We start from the raw sequence: 13317 nt of genomic DNA, 5'->3' as shown, positions 1-13317 counted from the left end.
AATATATTTAGAGAGCAGCAGGGAAAAGTTGATGAAGAAATAGGGCCATATTCTTCAAGTCCAGTTCAAGCAGTCTCTGGCATTGGCAGGGATGTTAATGTTTCAGTAGGGTCTCAGCAGTCAGATACAAAAGATTCTTCTGTCTATCCTCATTTCACTAGAAATAGTGATGAAAATTCAAGTGTTGAGAAGACAAGTTCAATAGAATGTGCATCCAGCATTCAACTGCAAACTCATAATACATCTGATGAAGAAGTGAAAACTGAGCAAGAAAATCAGGAGTTACTGCATGAAGTCACTTTGGAAGAAACACTGACAGATGAGACAATGAATGTGGGTGATTTACAAGTATCTTCGGACGTAACAGAAGCTGTGAGTATTTCCTCTAATTCTTTTAAAACAACTGGCAAAGATACAATTTCCATCAGTGAAGTAACTGCTTCTGTAAGTTCCCCTTCAGAAGAGGATGCTTTAGAGGTACCAGAATTCTTGGATAAGTCTATAGTGGAGGAAGAGGAAGATGATGATTATGTGGAACTGAAAGTAGAAAGTAGTCCCACTGAAGAAGCCAGTCTACCCACACAGCTCCAAGATAATAGATTATCTCCAGCTGCATCTGAAGCCAGTGAAAGACTGCAAATGTTTGACAATGATAACAAATTAATATTTCAAGGGGAAGAACCTGTTACTAAAATGCAAACTGATACTGAAACTCAAGATTCTAAAGATTCTGGAATCGTGACTATGACAGCATCAGCGTCTTCAGCTACTTCACCAGAAACTACTGTTTCTGAAACAGCTGTACAATCAGATACTGGTCAGATGCTGGAGGAAGGAAAGAAAACAACTAACCTTGCTAGAGAAACCAAATTAATTAATGACTGTCATGCTAATACCTTCGAGGCTTTTGCTACTTCCGAGCAAAAGATTGCCAAGTTGGATGTTTCCAGTGTTGCTACAGATACCGAGAGACTGGAATTGAAGGCCAGTACAAACATGGAAGCACCTCAGCCTCATCGACCTGTGCTTGAGGTAATTATATATATTGTCTTCTTGAAGTGTATTTGCACTGAGTTAAAATAGAGCCAGTGTGTATATTTGCGTTTTATTTTATTTTGGATTGGGTTCATATCCTATTTGCAATTATGTAAATGTAATGAACGTAAAGATTTTATTTCCGATCGTTAGCACAGTGTTTGGCAGTTAGTGTGAGTTCATTAAGTGGCAGCTTTTATTATTATTTCTACCACAGCATTACTAAAAGTTACCACTTTCAAGTTTCAGGATTGGTATTATTTTAGTTTATAAAGCAAATATTGGAAACATTTGCATTTTACCTTTTATTTGATTAACCTGGCCATAGTACATTAGTTTTCCAACAAAATCTAGGGCTACCTACCTGCCAGTGTATAACTTTAATTACAAAATTTTGTGGTTTAAAATTGTACCATAAGGTCTGTAAGAGAGAGGAGCCTTTATGAGATTTAGAGGCACAGCCTTCTCCTCTATCAGTATCTCAGAGTGACTCATGAGACAAGGGTTGGTAGCATGTTGTCATTTTCCACTTTATTCAGTTCTTATTCTCTCTGTCCTTCCTTTTTTTTTGTTGGTTTATTTTTCATTATATTGTCTTTATTTTTGTTCATTCTTCATTCTGGCCACTTTATAATCCAATTATTGCCTGGATTATAAATACCGCCTTTCTTTTACACTAAGATTCAAAACTTAGAAGTGCTGCTTCATTCTTTGCTACATAGTGGTAATACTTACATGGTTCCAAGCTAATTAATGTTGAATTGTGGTAGTTTAGCATTTTGGTAACTTTGTTTAAATGAACTAAACTATTATTTTAGTATTACTCATTGATAGTTTTTCTCTCTCTAATTTGGTTATTTAGTGTCTTAAAATGTGATTATTAGATGAATTGCATAGAAGCTACTAAATTATTTACTTTTCTAATGCCTTCCTTTGAAGTTGAACTAATTTTATTACTTTTAAATTTTCTGTGTTAGATGTCAAGGCAACAGGAGCAACCAGGGCAAGAAATAGCACCAGATGCAGTTAATGGACAAAGGAGGGATTCCAGATCTACTATGTTTCGTATTCCTGAGTTCAAGTGGTCTCAAATGCATCAACGTTTGCTCACTGATCTATTATTTTCAATAGAAACAGATGTACAGATGTGGAGAAGGTTTGTCCATTTGTTTATTTTAGAAGATACGTATAAACCTGGTCTTTGTATTCAAAGAAGTTTATGTAAATATTTTGTAATTAATTTCAGACATTTGGTTAGAAAGTAGAATATAAATTATTCTATGGCAGGGTTTTACTGTATTAATTTTTATTCTCCATTATAAGAATGGAATCCCTGTGTAGATTACAAAAACTTGAAAATCAGAGATTTCTGTCATGTAAAAAATTTGCTGAAGATTTCTTGTAGCATATTTTATAGCATGGAATTCACCAGGAGGTAGGTCTACACGTGGGTTTATTCCTGGATGTGCTAAAAAATAATTGTGGTAAGTATAACATTATCCATGTCTCCAATGTGTTTTTAGCATTAAAAAATCTGTATATTTTAGATTATCCTTCATTGTATGGTTTATGATTTTAAAAGTGCCTAATTTATTTTTATTTGTACATGACTCTTCTTCTGTTCAGAAGCATTTTATGGCATTACCTAAGAAAATGTTAGTAGAAAATTCATTTCCAATAGCACATTTACCATCGTTTACCTCCTAGTTTTTTGCCTCGTGAATTCTCAATTTTGTTCCCAGTAAAGGATAATTTTCTTCAACTTTTTATATCAAGTGTAAAATGCATAGTATGTATGTTTCAGCACTGAAGGAGGGCATGGATAGTAACTGCTGATATGGAATGGTCTGTTTCTTCTCAGGAAGTATACACCCCCAGTATGCCTCCTGCATCATTATCTTTCTTCAGTTTTCAAGATGAAGCACAAGCACCTTCTTATCCTCCCTCCCCTCAAGTAGGCAAACTGTGGTTTCCTTTCTTTAGCTTTATCAGTAAACATCATTTATCTTTGGACAGCCATTCAACAAAGACAGTTATGGACTTCGTGAATAGCAGTGATAATGTCATCTTTGTACACAACACAATTCATCTCATCTCTCAAGTGATGGACAATATGGTCATGGCTTGTGGGGGTATACTGCCATTGCTTTCAGCTGCTACATCGGCTACAGTAAGGACTTAATTACTATATAAAATTGGTGTGAAAACATGAGTGTTATGCATCCTTGTGACTAAAACTTGAATGTGGTGGTTACTATGCAACATAGGTGCTGTAAATCAAAAGCAACAGGATCTTTTACAATTACTTGAAAGGACCTTAGAATCTGTTCCAGGAATGAAGGGACTAAAAAAAATGTTGATTCCGTAGGGATGAGTCAGCTAGTGAAGAATATGGTTGACAGTGTTTCACCTGTATGTTACCATTGACCTTTTTTTTTTTTTTTGATGAAATAAGGAAATCACCTCTGTTGTACTAGATTTCTGAAAACCAAACCTCTTAACAAAATTTAGAAATTTGGGGAATATCTGGTAAAATTAAATTTTTCTCGGAATATAGATGTAAATGTCAAACCTTATTTCTTACAGCATGAGCTGGAGAATATTGAACCTACTCAAGGCCTTTCGATAGAAGCCTCTGTGACATTTTTGCAGAGGCTAATTAGCCTTGTGGATGTGCTTATATTTGCAAGTTCTCTTGGCTTTACTGAAATTGAAGCTGAAAAAAATATGTCATCTGGAGGAATTTTGCGGCAGTGTCTCCGACTGGGTGAGCTGTTAAAACCCAATAAATAGGAATTTACTTTAAAAGTTTTCAATAATTCAGAGATTAAATTGAAAATTATCTTTTTTCTGTTGGTGAGAAAATATGTGCTAGCCAGTTTGTCATATGGCTACTTTTTAGTGTATTTTGTATTATGTATTATGTATTATGCATAGTAGTAGTTGCCAAGTTGGATAGGGGGAGAAGGACATATTTTGAAAAATATATTATACGAAGGTGATTCTGGTCAGCAATCCCCTCCTCTGCCAACCTCTTTTTGCTCTAAAGTAGTATTTCTGAAATTGTAAGGTGATTCATAAACACGAATCACTTGAGGATCTTGTTAAAATGTAGATTAGATTATATAGGTCTGGGGTGAGGCCTAAAGTTGTCTACCAAGGCCCAGGTAATGTTGATGCTGCTCCTCTTATAAGCACACTTGAATAACAAGATTCTAAATTAGCATGATTCAAGAACCGTCTTTATTCAAATAAGCTGTGGTACTTTGTTAAAGCAGTTAATAAAAACCGTTAAATCTCTGTTCTTTTCCTAGAAGAACAGAATCTCCTGTAAAAGTAAAAATATGTGAAATGACATTTTAGTGTTAACTGGCCTTCCTTAGGGAAGCAAAAATTTTTTTTTCTTTGCACAAGGTTCCCTGTACATAGTTCTAAATTACATGCAGGGAATTTGTTAAATGATATGCTTATTAAATGAAGGGAAGATGGTGAGAAGAGGAGCTCCAAGAAATGGAAGCAAACCATTAGGAACCATGGCCGTAGGAAGACAGATCAAAAGTGAAGGACCTATGAAAATACAACATCAGAAGTAGAAAACCTAATTAGTTAATTAAACATTTTTCTATATTTAGTAAGACTATCTGTTACATAAACTAATATATACCTGTACGTAGACTTTTTGGTACAATTATTCTTTTTATTCAAAATGCTAGTCAAAGTACTTTTAGACCTAGGATGCTCTAAAGAACTTGTTATAACTATAGACAGTTGTTTTAAAATTTTAATTAAGAAAGATTCAAATTGGTGAGCATAACAAAAGCTATCATTTATTGGTTACTGTCATTTGTCATTGCTGATTTTCACAGTGAGTCAGTAATCATTTTGTTCTTTTTATTCATGAGGAAATTGAAGATCAGAGAAATTAAGAAATTTACCTCTAGCTAAAAAGCTGTAATAGGTGAAGTTGGAATTTGAATACTATAATTTTGTCTAACCAGTGCTACTCTTTCTGTTGTAGTATACCTCTTTAAACTTTCTGTTAGTTATGTAATTAAAATATTTAGAACTTACTGCTTTTGTATATGTTATTTTCAAAACCTTTTCACTTTCCTAGAAGGAGTACGTTTCTAGAATTAAAAATTACAAGGCTATACCAGAAATCCTTCACTTTTACTCAAGAATCATTAGATTTAGAAGCTAGAGAAATTCTCTGTCTTCCTTATTTTCATAGCTGTATAAAAGAATTAAGAGATAATTCAAGCTACCCCAGCATTCTTTGTTCCTTTTTTTTTTTTTTTTCTTTTTTGAGACAGAATTTTGCTCAGTTGCCCAGGCTGGTCTCAAACTCTTGGTGTTAAGCTGTCCTCCTGCCTTGACCTCCCAAAATGCTGAGATTACAGGCATGAGCCATCACGCCTGGCCTAAACTGTTCTTATGTTAATATATACAAACGAGACTTGGAAAGTGTCCAAGATCACTTCATAGAGCATGGTAGTCTAGGTGAATAATCCAAATGTTTAATCTCTGGTCTCCACATTCCTGGTGTTTTCAGAGGTTGGGGGTTAGAAAGTAGGATGGCAACAGTAAGAGTAACCTGTATTGTTGAGACTGATTGACACTAGGAAATGTGGTGTGGTTTAAACTTTGTAATGCAGACCTGAATTTGATTTTATGCAACCTGTGACAAAAGTGGTACAAAAAGTTATAATATTTTCCTGGCCCTGCTACCAAATTTGACAAAGTTGCATTCCACATTCTCTCTCGCTCCCCCATCCCTTCTTTCCTTTCTTCCAACTTAATTGTTGCTCTCTTTTGGTTCCTTTCTGAACACTTTCCTATCTAAATTCTTACCTCTGCTAGCCAGATGATAGGCTGGAGATACTTAAAATCCCCACTTAAGCTTGCTATTTTGTTTCTCATTTACTCCTCTATCCTTGTTCAGTTCAAATACTTTGAGTGCTACAGATTTGATTGGGAATTGAGATGATTACCTGGTATCAAACAATTCATAGACAAGTGTGCATGACCTAATTTGTCATTTAAAATAACCTAACTGCCTGATTTGCGGGAGCTTTAGAGAGGTAATTTTTGGACTGTATATTAATGAAATTTTCTTCTCTTTCCCCTACTTTCTAAGCAGTTTTAATGAAAGCCAGTAAATGCTAGATAAATAAAACTTCCTGTAAATGCTGTACCTTCATCAGTCTCAATTAGTGTCATGCTCTAATGATACAATATAAGAAAAACATGAAGGTTTCCAGTTTAACTAATTTAATTTAATGACGAGAATAGAAGATTATTATCCTAGACTAGTTCATGGCAATGCGATTTGCTCTTTTTTCTTCTACTGTTCTTTCAATTCTTTTCTTCTCTATATTTTTCTTAATAAAAGATTGCCCCAGCTAGCTTAATTGAGATCTAAGAAATAGTAGCCTATTGTTTAGATTCCTGAACTAATTCTCTTTAAGCAGACCCTAAAATATAGACCACTAGGCAATAATGCCTCCCGAGATCTTAGCAGGGCCATAACAGGGAAGCTAACAATATCAGAGAACAAATAGGTCATAAAATCTACGGACATTTTAGGAATTTGCCAAAGGTAATCTATTTTGAATAATATCTTACATAAATCATATTGTGTAGATGATTTTTATCTGTTCTATAATCTTAAATGTAATTTTCTTTTCTTTCCCAATCTTTTCCTTACATTATAGTGTGTGCAGTAGCAGTAAGGAATTGCTTAGAGTGTCAACAGCATGCACAACTGAAAACAAGGGGAGATAAAGGCTTGAAAACAATGCAAAGCTTTATTCCTTTGGGGAAATCTGCAGCAAAGGTAAGTAGACAGTATAATTATATTTTTAAAAAGCATACTCTTATTTTTCAATTAAGGTCTTAAATTACTTGTTCATTCTGACATAAAGTTAAATAAATCTGACAGAGATCCTAAAATAGTTATTTTAGACTGTGGACATAACATTCAAATATTTGTGTTTAAATATCCAGTAAAGATTTGTTTATACTTAATCTTGTCTACTTTTCCAAACGTTTACTTTTCTTATTTCTGTGATACCTTTTCCTTCAAATATGTCAATTTTTCCTGCATGACTCTCTTCCACCCTCTCCTCTCCAAAAGTAGACATACATGCGGAAACAAAGTGGGAAAAGAAATGTTATAGCTCTGCTTTTCTGGTTCTTGGAATACTATGTTTATTTTTTTTTAGAAATCTGTGTAATGTGTGTTTGTGTTACACATATATATTTTTTTATCTTAAATAGAGTCCAGTGGACATTGTGATGGGTGGTATATTTCCAGTAAGAGATCTTGATCGGCTTCTACAAGACATGGATATTAATCGACTTAGGGCTGTTGTTTTCAGAGACATAGTAAGTCACAGTATTTCTTGCACATGCTCTCTTAGTTGATACATATTTCATCTTAGGCCCAAGTATTGAGAGTGAAAACTCTTTGTGATATAAAATAGTCCAGTAGTGATAGGGAGCTCTAGAAACCATTTCTTTTGACAATGATTTTAGAATCTTTGAATATTATGTAGGATTATCTATATAATGAGAGCTAATAGATCAGAGTAATGATACCAAGAAGAATAATGCATTGTTACATAATGAGTGTGTAAATACTTTATATTAACATATACTCATTAAGTACAACAGGTTCTTGAGCTGTGTACCTTTGTAATTACCATTTTATAGATGAAGAATCTGAGGTACATAAAGCTTGAGTAATTTGTCCAGGCTAATGTTTCTAGTAAATGATAAGAGTCAGGATTCAAACTCAGCAGTCTCAAAACTCCAGAATCCATGCTCCAAATGTAATGAAATGCTCAACTTCTGAATGGCATATTATTTACTGAATGTTGGATATTTTTCCCTCAAAGGTATTCTAATGTGATAAGAAGGTGCACAATGAAATGTTGTCCTCAGTGTGGTGTGTTTAATTTTTTAAAGACGAAAAACAGTTTTGTTTTAGCTGATTTTGATACAGGATATGACAGATTTTCATGTAGAATTTTAAAGTCATATAGAAAGTGTAAGGATGAAAATAAAAATCATTTGTAATTCCATTTATCAGCATTTGAAGTACTATCATTACTAAGTATTTGTTGAACACTTACTGTACATTTAGTATTCTGTGCTCTAAATATAAAATATATATTCCTTATAAAGTTTATAATCTCAATTTTTATTTGTCCCTCTTCTTTCTCTAGTAGTTTAGTGCTTTCTTGAGTTCTTGACTGGGTTTTTATATATGTATAGAATTTGGAATACTATCACTACTTAATAGGTATTGAATACGTACTGTGTGTTAAGCATAATACTGGGTGCTGTATATGTATTGTCACATTTAATTCTCACAGTAATCCTATGAGGAAGATAGTAATATTTGGTTATTGTGCTTAAGGTCATATAATTAGTAAGAGGTGGAAGTGAGTTTAGGACCTAGGCAATTTGATTCTTCAATTATTTATTTTATTTTATTTTTTTTGAGGCAGGAGTACACTCTGTCACCCAGGGCTAGAGTGCAGTGGTGTCATCATAGCTGATGCAATCTCAAACTCCTGGGCTCAAGGGACCCTCTTGCCTCAGCCTCTGGAGTAGTTGGGAACTGCAGATGCATGTCACCATGCCTGGCTAATTTTTCTATTTTTTGTAGAGACAAGGTCTTGTGCTCAGGCTGTGATTTTTGAAATTTTGATTTAACCACAAGGCTATATTGCTTCCCTATATCTCAGTTCCTTAATACCTGTTATTATTCCTTTAATTAAGAAACCATCAACTTTTTTTTTCCACAGAACCCTTTGACCGTGGTCCATTCTGGGACCAAATGTTGCTGCTTTCTTGTCTCCTCATTTTCTTTCATTGGGCAGGTTCTGAGTCTATTGCCCCATAACTTTGTAATTCTTAGAATGGCCTTTCAAAATCTAGAATACATGATGTTACTCTTTACTTTCAAAATTCTCTAATAGCTTCCTTCCTATAGCACTTAAAATGAAATCCAAACTCCTCACACTGCCTCTGTGTGATTTGGCTTTTGCAGAACTTCTTAACCAGTTATTATATCACAGTAACTGGAAACAGAATCAAAATATCTGTTTTGTTTACCATATGATTACTGAAAGTAATAGATGATTTTGCATATTTTATAATTATAAAAGTTATATATTCACCTTATAGGAGTTTTAGAAAAAAGAAAAGACTCTATTCTCCTAACCACCTCCCTGAGTTTAGCCTCTTCTAGCGTAAGGGACCTTTGATGAAAAAGAAAATGACCTAAGACTGAAGGTAAAAAGAAACGATTACCCTGAGGAGAAGAGCTAAGGTTTTTAATCACTCTAATCTGAGTTCAGATTTGCTTTTTTACATGCTATATACCCTTTGGTAATATACTTCTCTAAACTTCATCTTGTGCAAATTTGCTAATGAATATATATAAAGTATATAGCACAGTGCATGACTTAAGTAAGTATTCAATGAATGACAGCTATAATTGAAAACAACTCTGTTTCAGGAGTTAGGATTTAGATATAAAGATTTATAGAATATTTTTTATTTGGAGTCAGCAATCAGGCATATATTATAAATTTCGTATAGTATAGTAGTTAATAAGCATTAAACATATTTAATAGGCTAAATAAGGCTTTAGATAGGCATAAATAATTCATAACAGATTAAGAAGTTAAGATCAAATAAATTATTTAGCTATATTTTTAATACTAATATCATTAGCAGCAGTTACAATACATGGTAGAACTGTGTGGCAGACATGGGCACGTCTAGAGAAAAGAGATGGTTAATAAAAAAGGAAAAAGTGTACATTTATCTTTTCCAACAAAACAAAGAAGTTGTTACACGTGAACCTACAAAATACCATAGATTTTGTCAGGTTGCAGATATGTTTGAGAATTGCATTAAGTGGATATGTTCAGGTAAAGCCTGATATCTTATTTTTTCCTGATATTGATTGTATCTAAAACTTTTGACACTGATTATTAACTTTTATTCTCATTTGTACCATTCATTTCTATTCATTAAATACAAGCTCAGTGCTCTAACCTCTGAACTATAGAGTCTATTTTGTTAGTTTTCGTTTAGTGGCATGCCTCATTTTATTGTTTTTTGGTTTATTGGTCATCACAGATATTGCATTTTTACAAATTGATAGTTTGTGGTAACCCTGCGTCAAGTAGTTCTGTCAGCGCCATTTATCTGACAGCATGTGCTCACTTGGTGTCTCTATGTGGCATTTTGGTAATTCTCATGATATTTCAAACTTTTCCATTATTATTATATCTGTTATAGTGATACATGGTTAATGATCTTGATGTTATTATTGTAATTGGTTTGGGGCTCCATGAACCACACCCATATAAGACAGCAAACTTAATTGATAAATGTTGTTTGTGTTCTGACTGCTTTACCAACTGGTGGTTTCCCTATCCCTCATCCTCTCCTTGGGCCTCTCTGTTCCCTGTGTAACAACAATGTTGAAATTAGGCCAACTAATAATCCTACAGTGGCCTCTAACATTCAAGTGAAAGGAAGAGTCACACATCTCTCACTTTAAATCAAAAGCTAGAAATGATTAAGCTTAGTGAGGAAGACATGTTGAAAGCCTAGATAGGCCAAAAGCTACGCCTCTTGTGCCAAACATTTAGCCGAGTTGTGAATGCAAAGGAAAAGTTCTGAAAGGAAATTAAAAGTGCTACTCCAGTTAACACATGAATGATAAGAAAGTAAAACAGCCTTACTGCTGATATGTAGAAAGTTTTAGTGGTCTGAATAGAAGATCAAACCAGCCATAACATTCACTTAAAGGCAAAACCTAATCCAGAGCAAGACCCTCACTCTTTTCAATTCTGTGAAGGCTGAGAAAGGTGAGGAAGGTATAGAAGAAGAGTCGGAAGCTAGTAGAGGTTGGTTGGTTCATGAAGTTTAAGGAAAGACACTGTCTCCATAACATAAAAATGTAAGATAAAGTAGTAAGTACTGATGTAGAAGCTGCAGCAGGTTATCCAGAATATCTAGCTAAGATCCTTGATAAAGGTAGTTACATTCAACAACAGATTTTCAATGTAGATGAAACAGTCTTCTGTTGAAAGAAGATGTCACATAGGACTTTATAACTAGCTTGAAAATTTCAAAGGACAGGCTGACTGTCTTATTAGGGGCTAAGCAGCTGCTGACTCTAAGTTGAAGTTGAAGCCAATGCTCACTTACCGTTTGGAAATCCTAGGACCCTTAAGAATTATGCTAAATCTACTCTGCCTGTGTTCTTATCAATGGAACAACAAAGCCTAGGTGACAGCACATCTCTTTATAGCATGGTTTACTGAATATTTTAAGCCCACTGTTGAGACCTACTGCAGAGAAAAAAAGATTCCTTTCAAAATATTACTGCTCATTGACAGTGCGTTTGGTCACCCAAGAGCTCTGATGGAGAGGTGCAAGGATATTAATGATGTTTTCATGCCTGCTAACATGTCCTTTCTGCAGCTCTTGAATTAAGGAGTCATTTTGACTTTCACATCTTATTATTTAAGTAATACATATGTACCATTGCCATGGTAAAGTGAATTGAATACCCCCTGGAAAGGATTCACCATTCTAGATGCCATTAAGAACATTTGTGATTCATGGGAAGAGGTCAATACATCAACATTGACAGAAGTTTGGAAGAGGTTGATTCCAACCTTCATGGATGACTTTGAGGGGTTTATTCCCTTCAGTGTTGGAAGTCACTGCAAATATGGTAGAAATAGCAAGAGAACTTAAATTAGAAGTAGAGCCTGAAATGTGACTGAATTGCTACAGTCTCATGATAAAACTTGAAGGGATGAGGATTTGCTTCCTTTTTTTGTTTTTTGCTAATGTTTTTATTTTTTGTATAATTGGGGTCTTCTTAACTATTTTGCCCAGGCTGATCTCGAACTGCTGGCCTCAAGTGATACTCACAGCTTGGCCTCCCAAAATGCTGGGATTGCAGGTGTGAGCCAGTGTGCTTGGCCAGTATTTGCTTTCTAAGGATGAGCAAAGAAAGTGGTTTCTTGAGATAGAATGTATTCCTGGTGAAGATGCTGTTGACATTGTTGAAATGACCCACAAAGGCTTTAGAATTTTACATAAACTTAGTTGATAAAGCAGCTGCAGGGTTTGAGAGGATTGACTCAAATTTTAAAAGAAGGTTTAGTGTGGGTAAAATGCTATCAAATAGCATCGCATATTACAGAGAAATCTTTCGTGAATGGAAGAGTCAGTTGATGTGGTAAAATTCTTTGTTATCCTACTTTACAAAATTACCACAGCAATCCCAATCTTCAGCAACCAATCCCCATGATTGGTTGGCAGCCATCAACATTTTTAACATATTTAATTGAAACATATTAATGTTATTTAATAACATATTTAGTTGAAAGGCAAGGGCAAGACCCTCCACCAGGAAAAAAAGATTATGACTCACCAAAGGCTCAGATAATTGTTAGCATTTTTTAGCAATAAAGTATTTTTTTTAATGAAAGTATGTTCATTGTTTTTTCTACACATAATGCTATTATTACACACTTAATAGACTACAGTATAGTGTAAACATAACTTTTGTTTGCATTGGGAAACCACAAACTTGTGTGACTTGCTATATTGCTGTAGTCTGGTACCAAATCCACAGTGTCTCTGAAGTATGCCTGTATTGATCTGCTAGGCAACAATGTTCCTTGTTTTCTTACTTTAAGCGTTACCTTCTAATTGAGGTGTCTTTAGTTTTCTGGATTTGATTTACAGATTTGAGTTTTTTCTTTAAATAAGTTCAAACCTAGTTTGAAAAGTTATCAGATAGTTATGTGGGTAGGATCCCCTTGAAGATGGAGAATTTGACTAGATTAAGAGGTTATTAATGTACAGATATATAGGTGACTGTAGGGCTAGTATAAAATCCGAGCCCCTTCAAGAAGTCAATCTAGTTTGTCTTTTTCTGTCTGGCAAACACTATATTTTCATGTGGTTGTCTGTATTGTTAAAAATATTCTCAGTAATTATTTTGGCAATCCTGTTCTGTGTGTGATAGCCTCAATTTTTTCTCCTGGATGTATGTCTTTTAGCACAGTTGTCATTGTGATAGTTTACATATCTTAATTTTATGATTAGAAATAAAAATAATCAGTTATTCTCGTAGTTACAATTACTATTTGATTACTTTTATAACATATATTAAGACATATCTCTTTATATTGTGTTACTTTAAAAAAATGAGCTATTTTCTCTCTTTCC

General features: G+C 34.2%; 2 protein-coding genes across 2 annotated transcripts in view; both read left to right on the top strand.

The window, feature by feature from the left end:
• Positions 1-2993, top strand: part of LOC105822943 (lipopolysaccharide-responsive and beige-like anchor protein) — a 114380-nt gene extending 111387 nt beyond the window's left edge. Inside the window, exons 22-24 of the mRNA XM_012660016.1 lie at positions 12-1032; positions 2013-2191; positions 2897-2993. Of these exons, the coding sequence (XP_012515470.1) occupies positions 12-1032; positions 2013-2191; positions 2897-2993 (1297 nt within the window). The remainder of the gene's footprint in view (positions 1-11; positions 1033-2012; positions 2192-2896) is intronic.
• A 64-nt stretch (positions 2994-3057) lies between these two features.
• The window catches only part of LOC105822942 (lipopolysaccharide-responsive and beige-like anchor protein), a 587311-nt gene continuing 577051 nt past the window's right edge, over positions 3058-13317 (top strand). The window contains exons 1-4 of the mRNA XM_012660015.1: positions 3058-3205; positions 3622-3802; positions 6750-6871; positions 7315-7432. Of these exons, the coding sequence (XP_012515469.1) occupies positions 3071-3205; positions 3622-3802; positions 6750-6871; positions 7315-7432 (556 nt within the window). The 5' untranslated portion in view covers positions 3058-3070. The remainder of the gene's footprint in view (positions 3206-3621; positions 3803-6749; positions 6872-7314; positions 7433-13317) is intronic.

Source organism: Propithecus coquereli, unplaced genomic scaffold, assembly GCF_000956105.1.
Source record: "Propithecus coquereli isolate 6110/MARCELLA unplaced genomic scaffold, Pcoq_1.0 Scaffold65, whole genome shotgun sequence".
In the NCBI taxonomy this organism is placed as follows: domain Eukaryota; kingdom Metazoa; phylum Chordata; class Mammalia; order Primates; family Indriidae; genus Propithecus; species Propithecus coquereli.
This window is presented reverse-complemented; position numbering and strand designations above follow the sequence as displayed.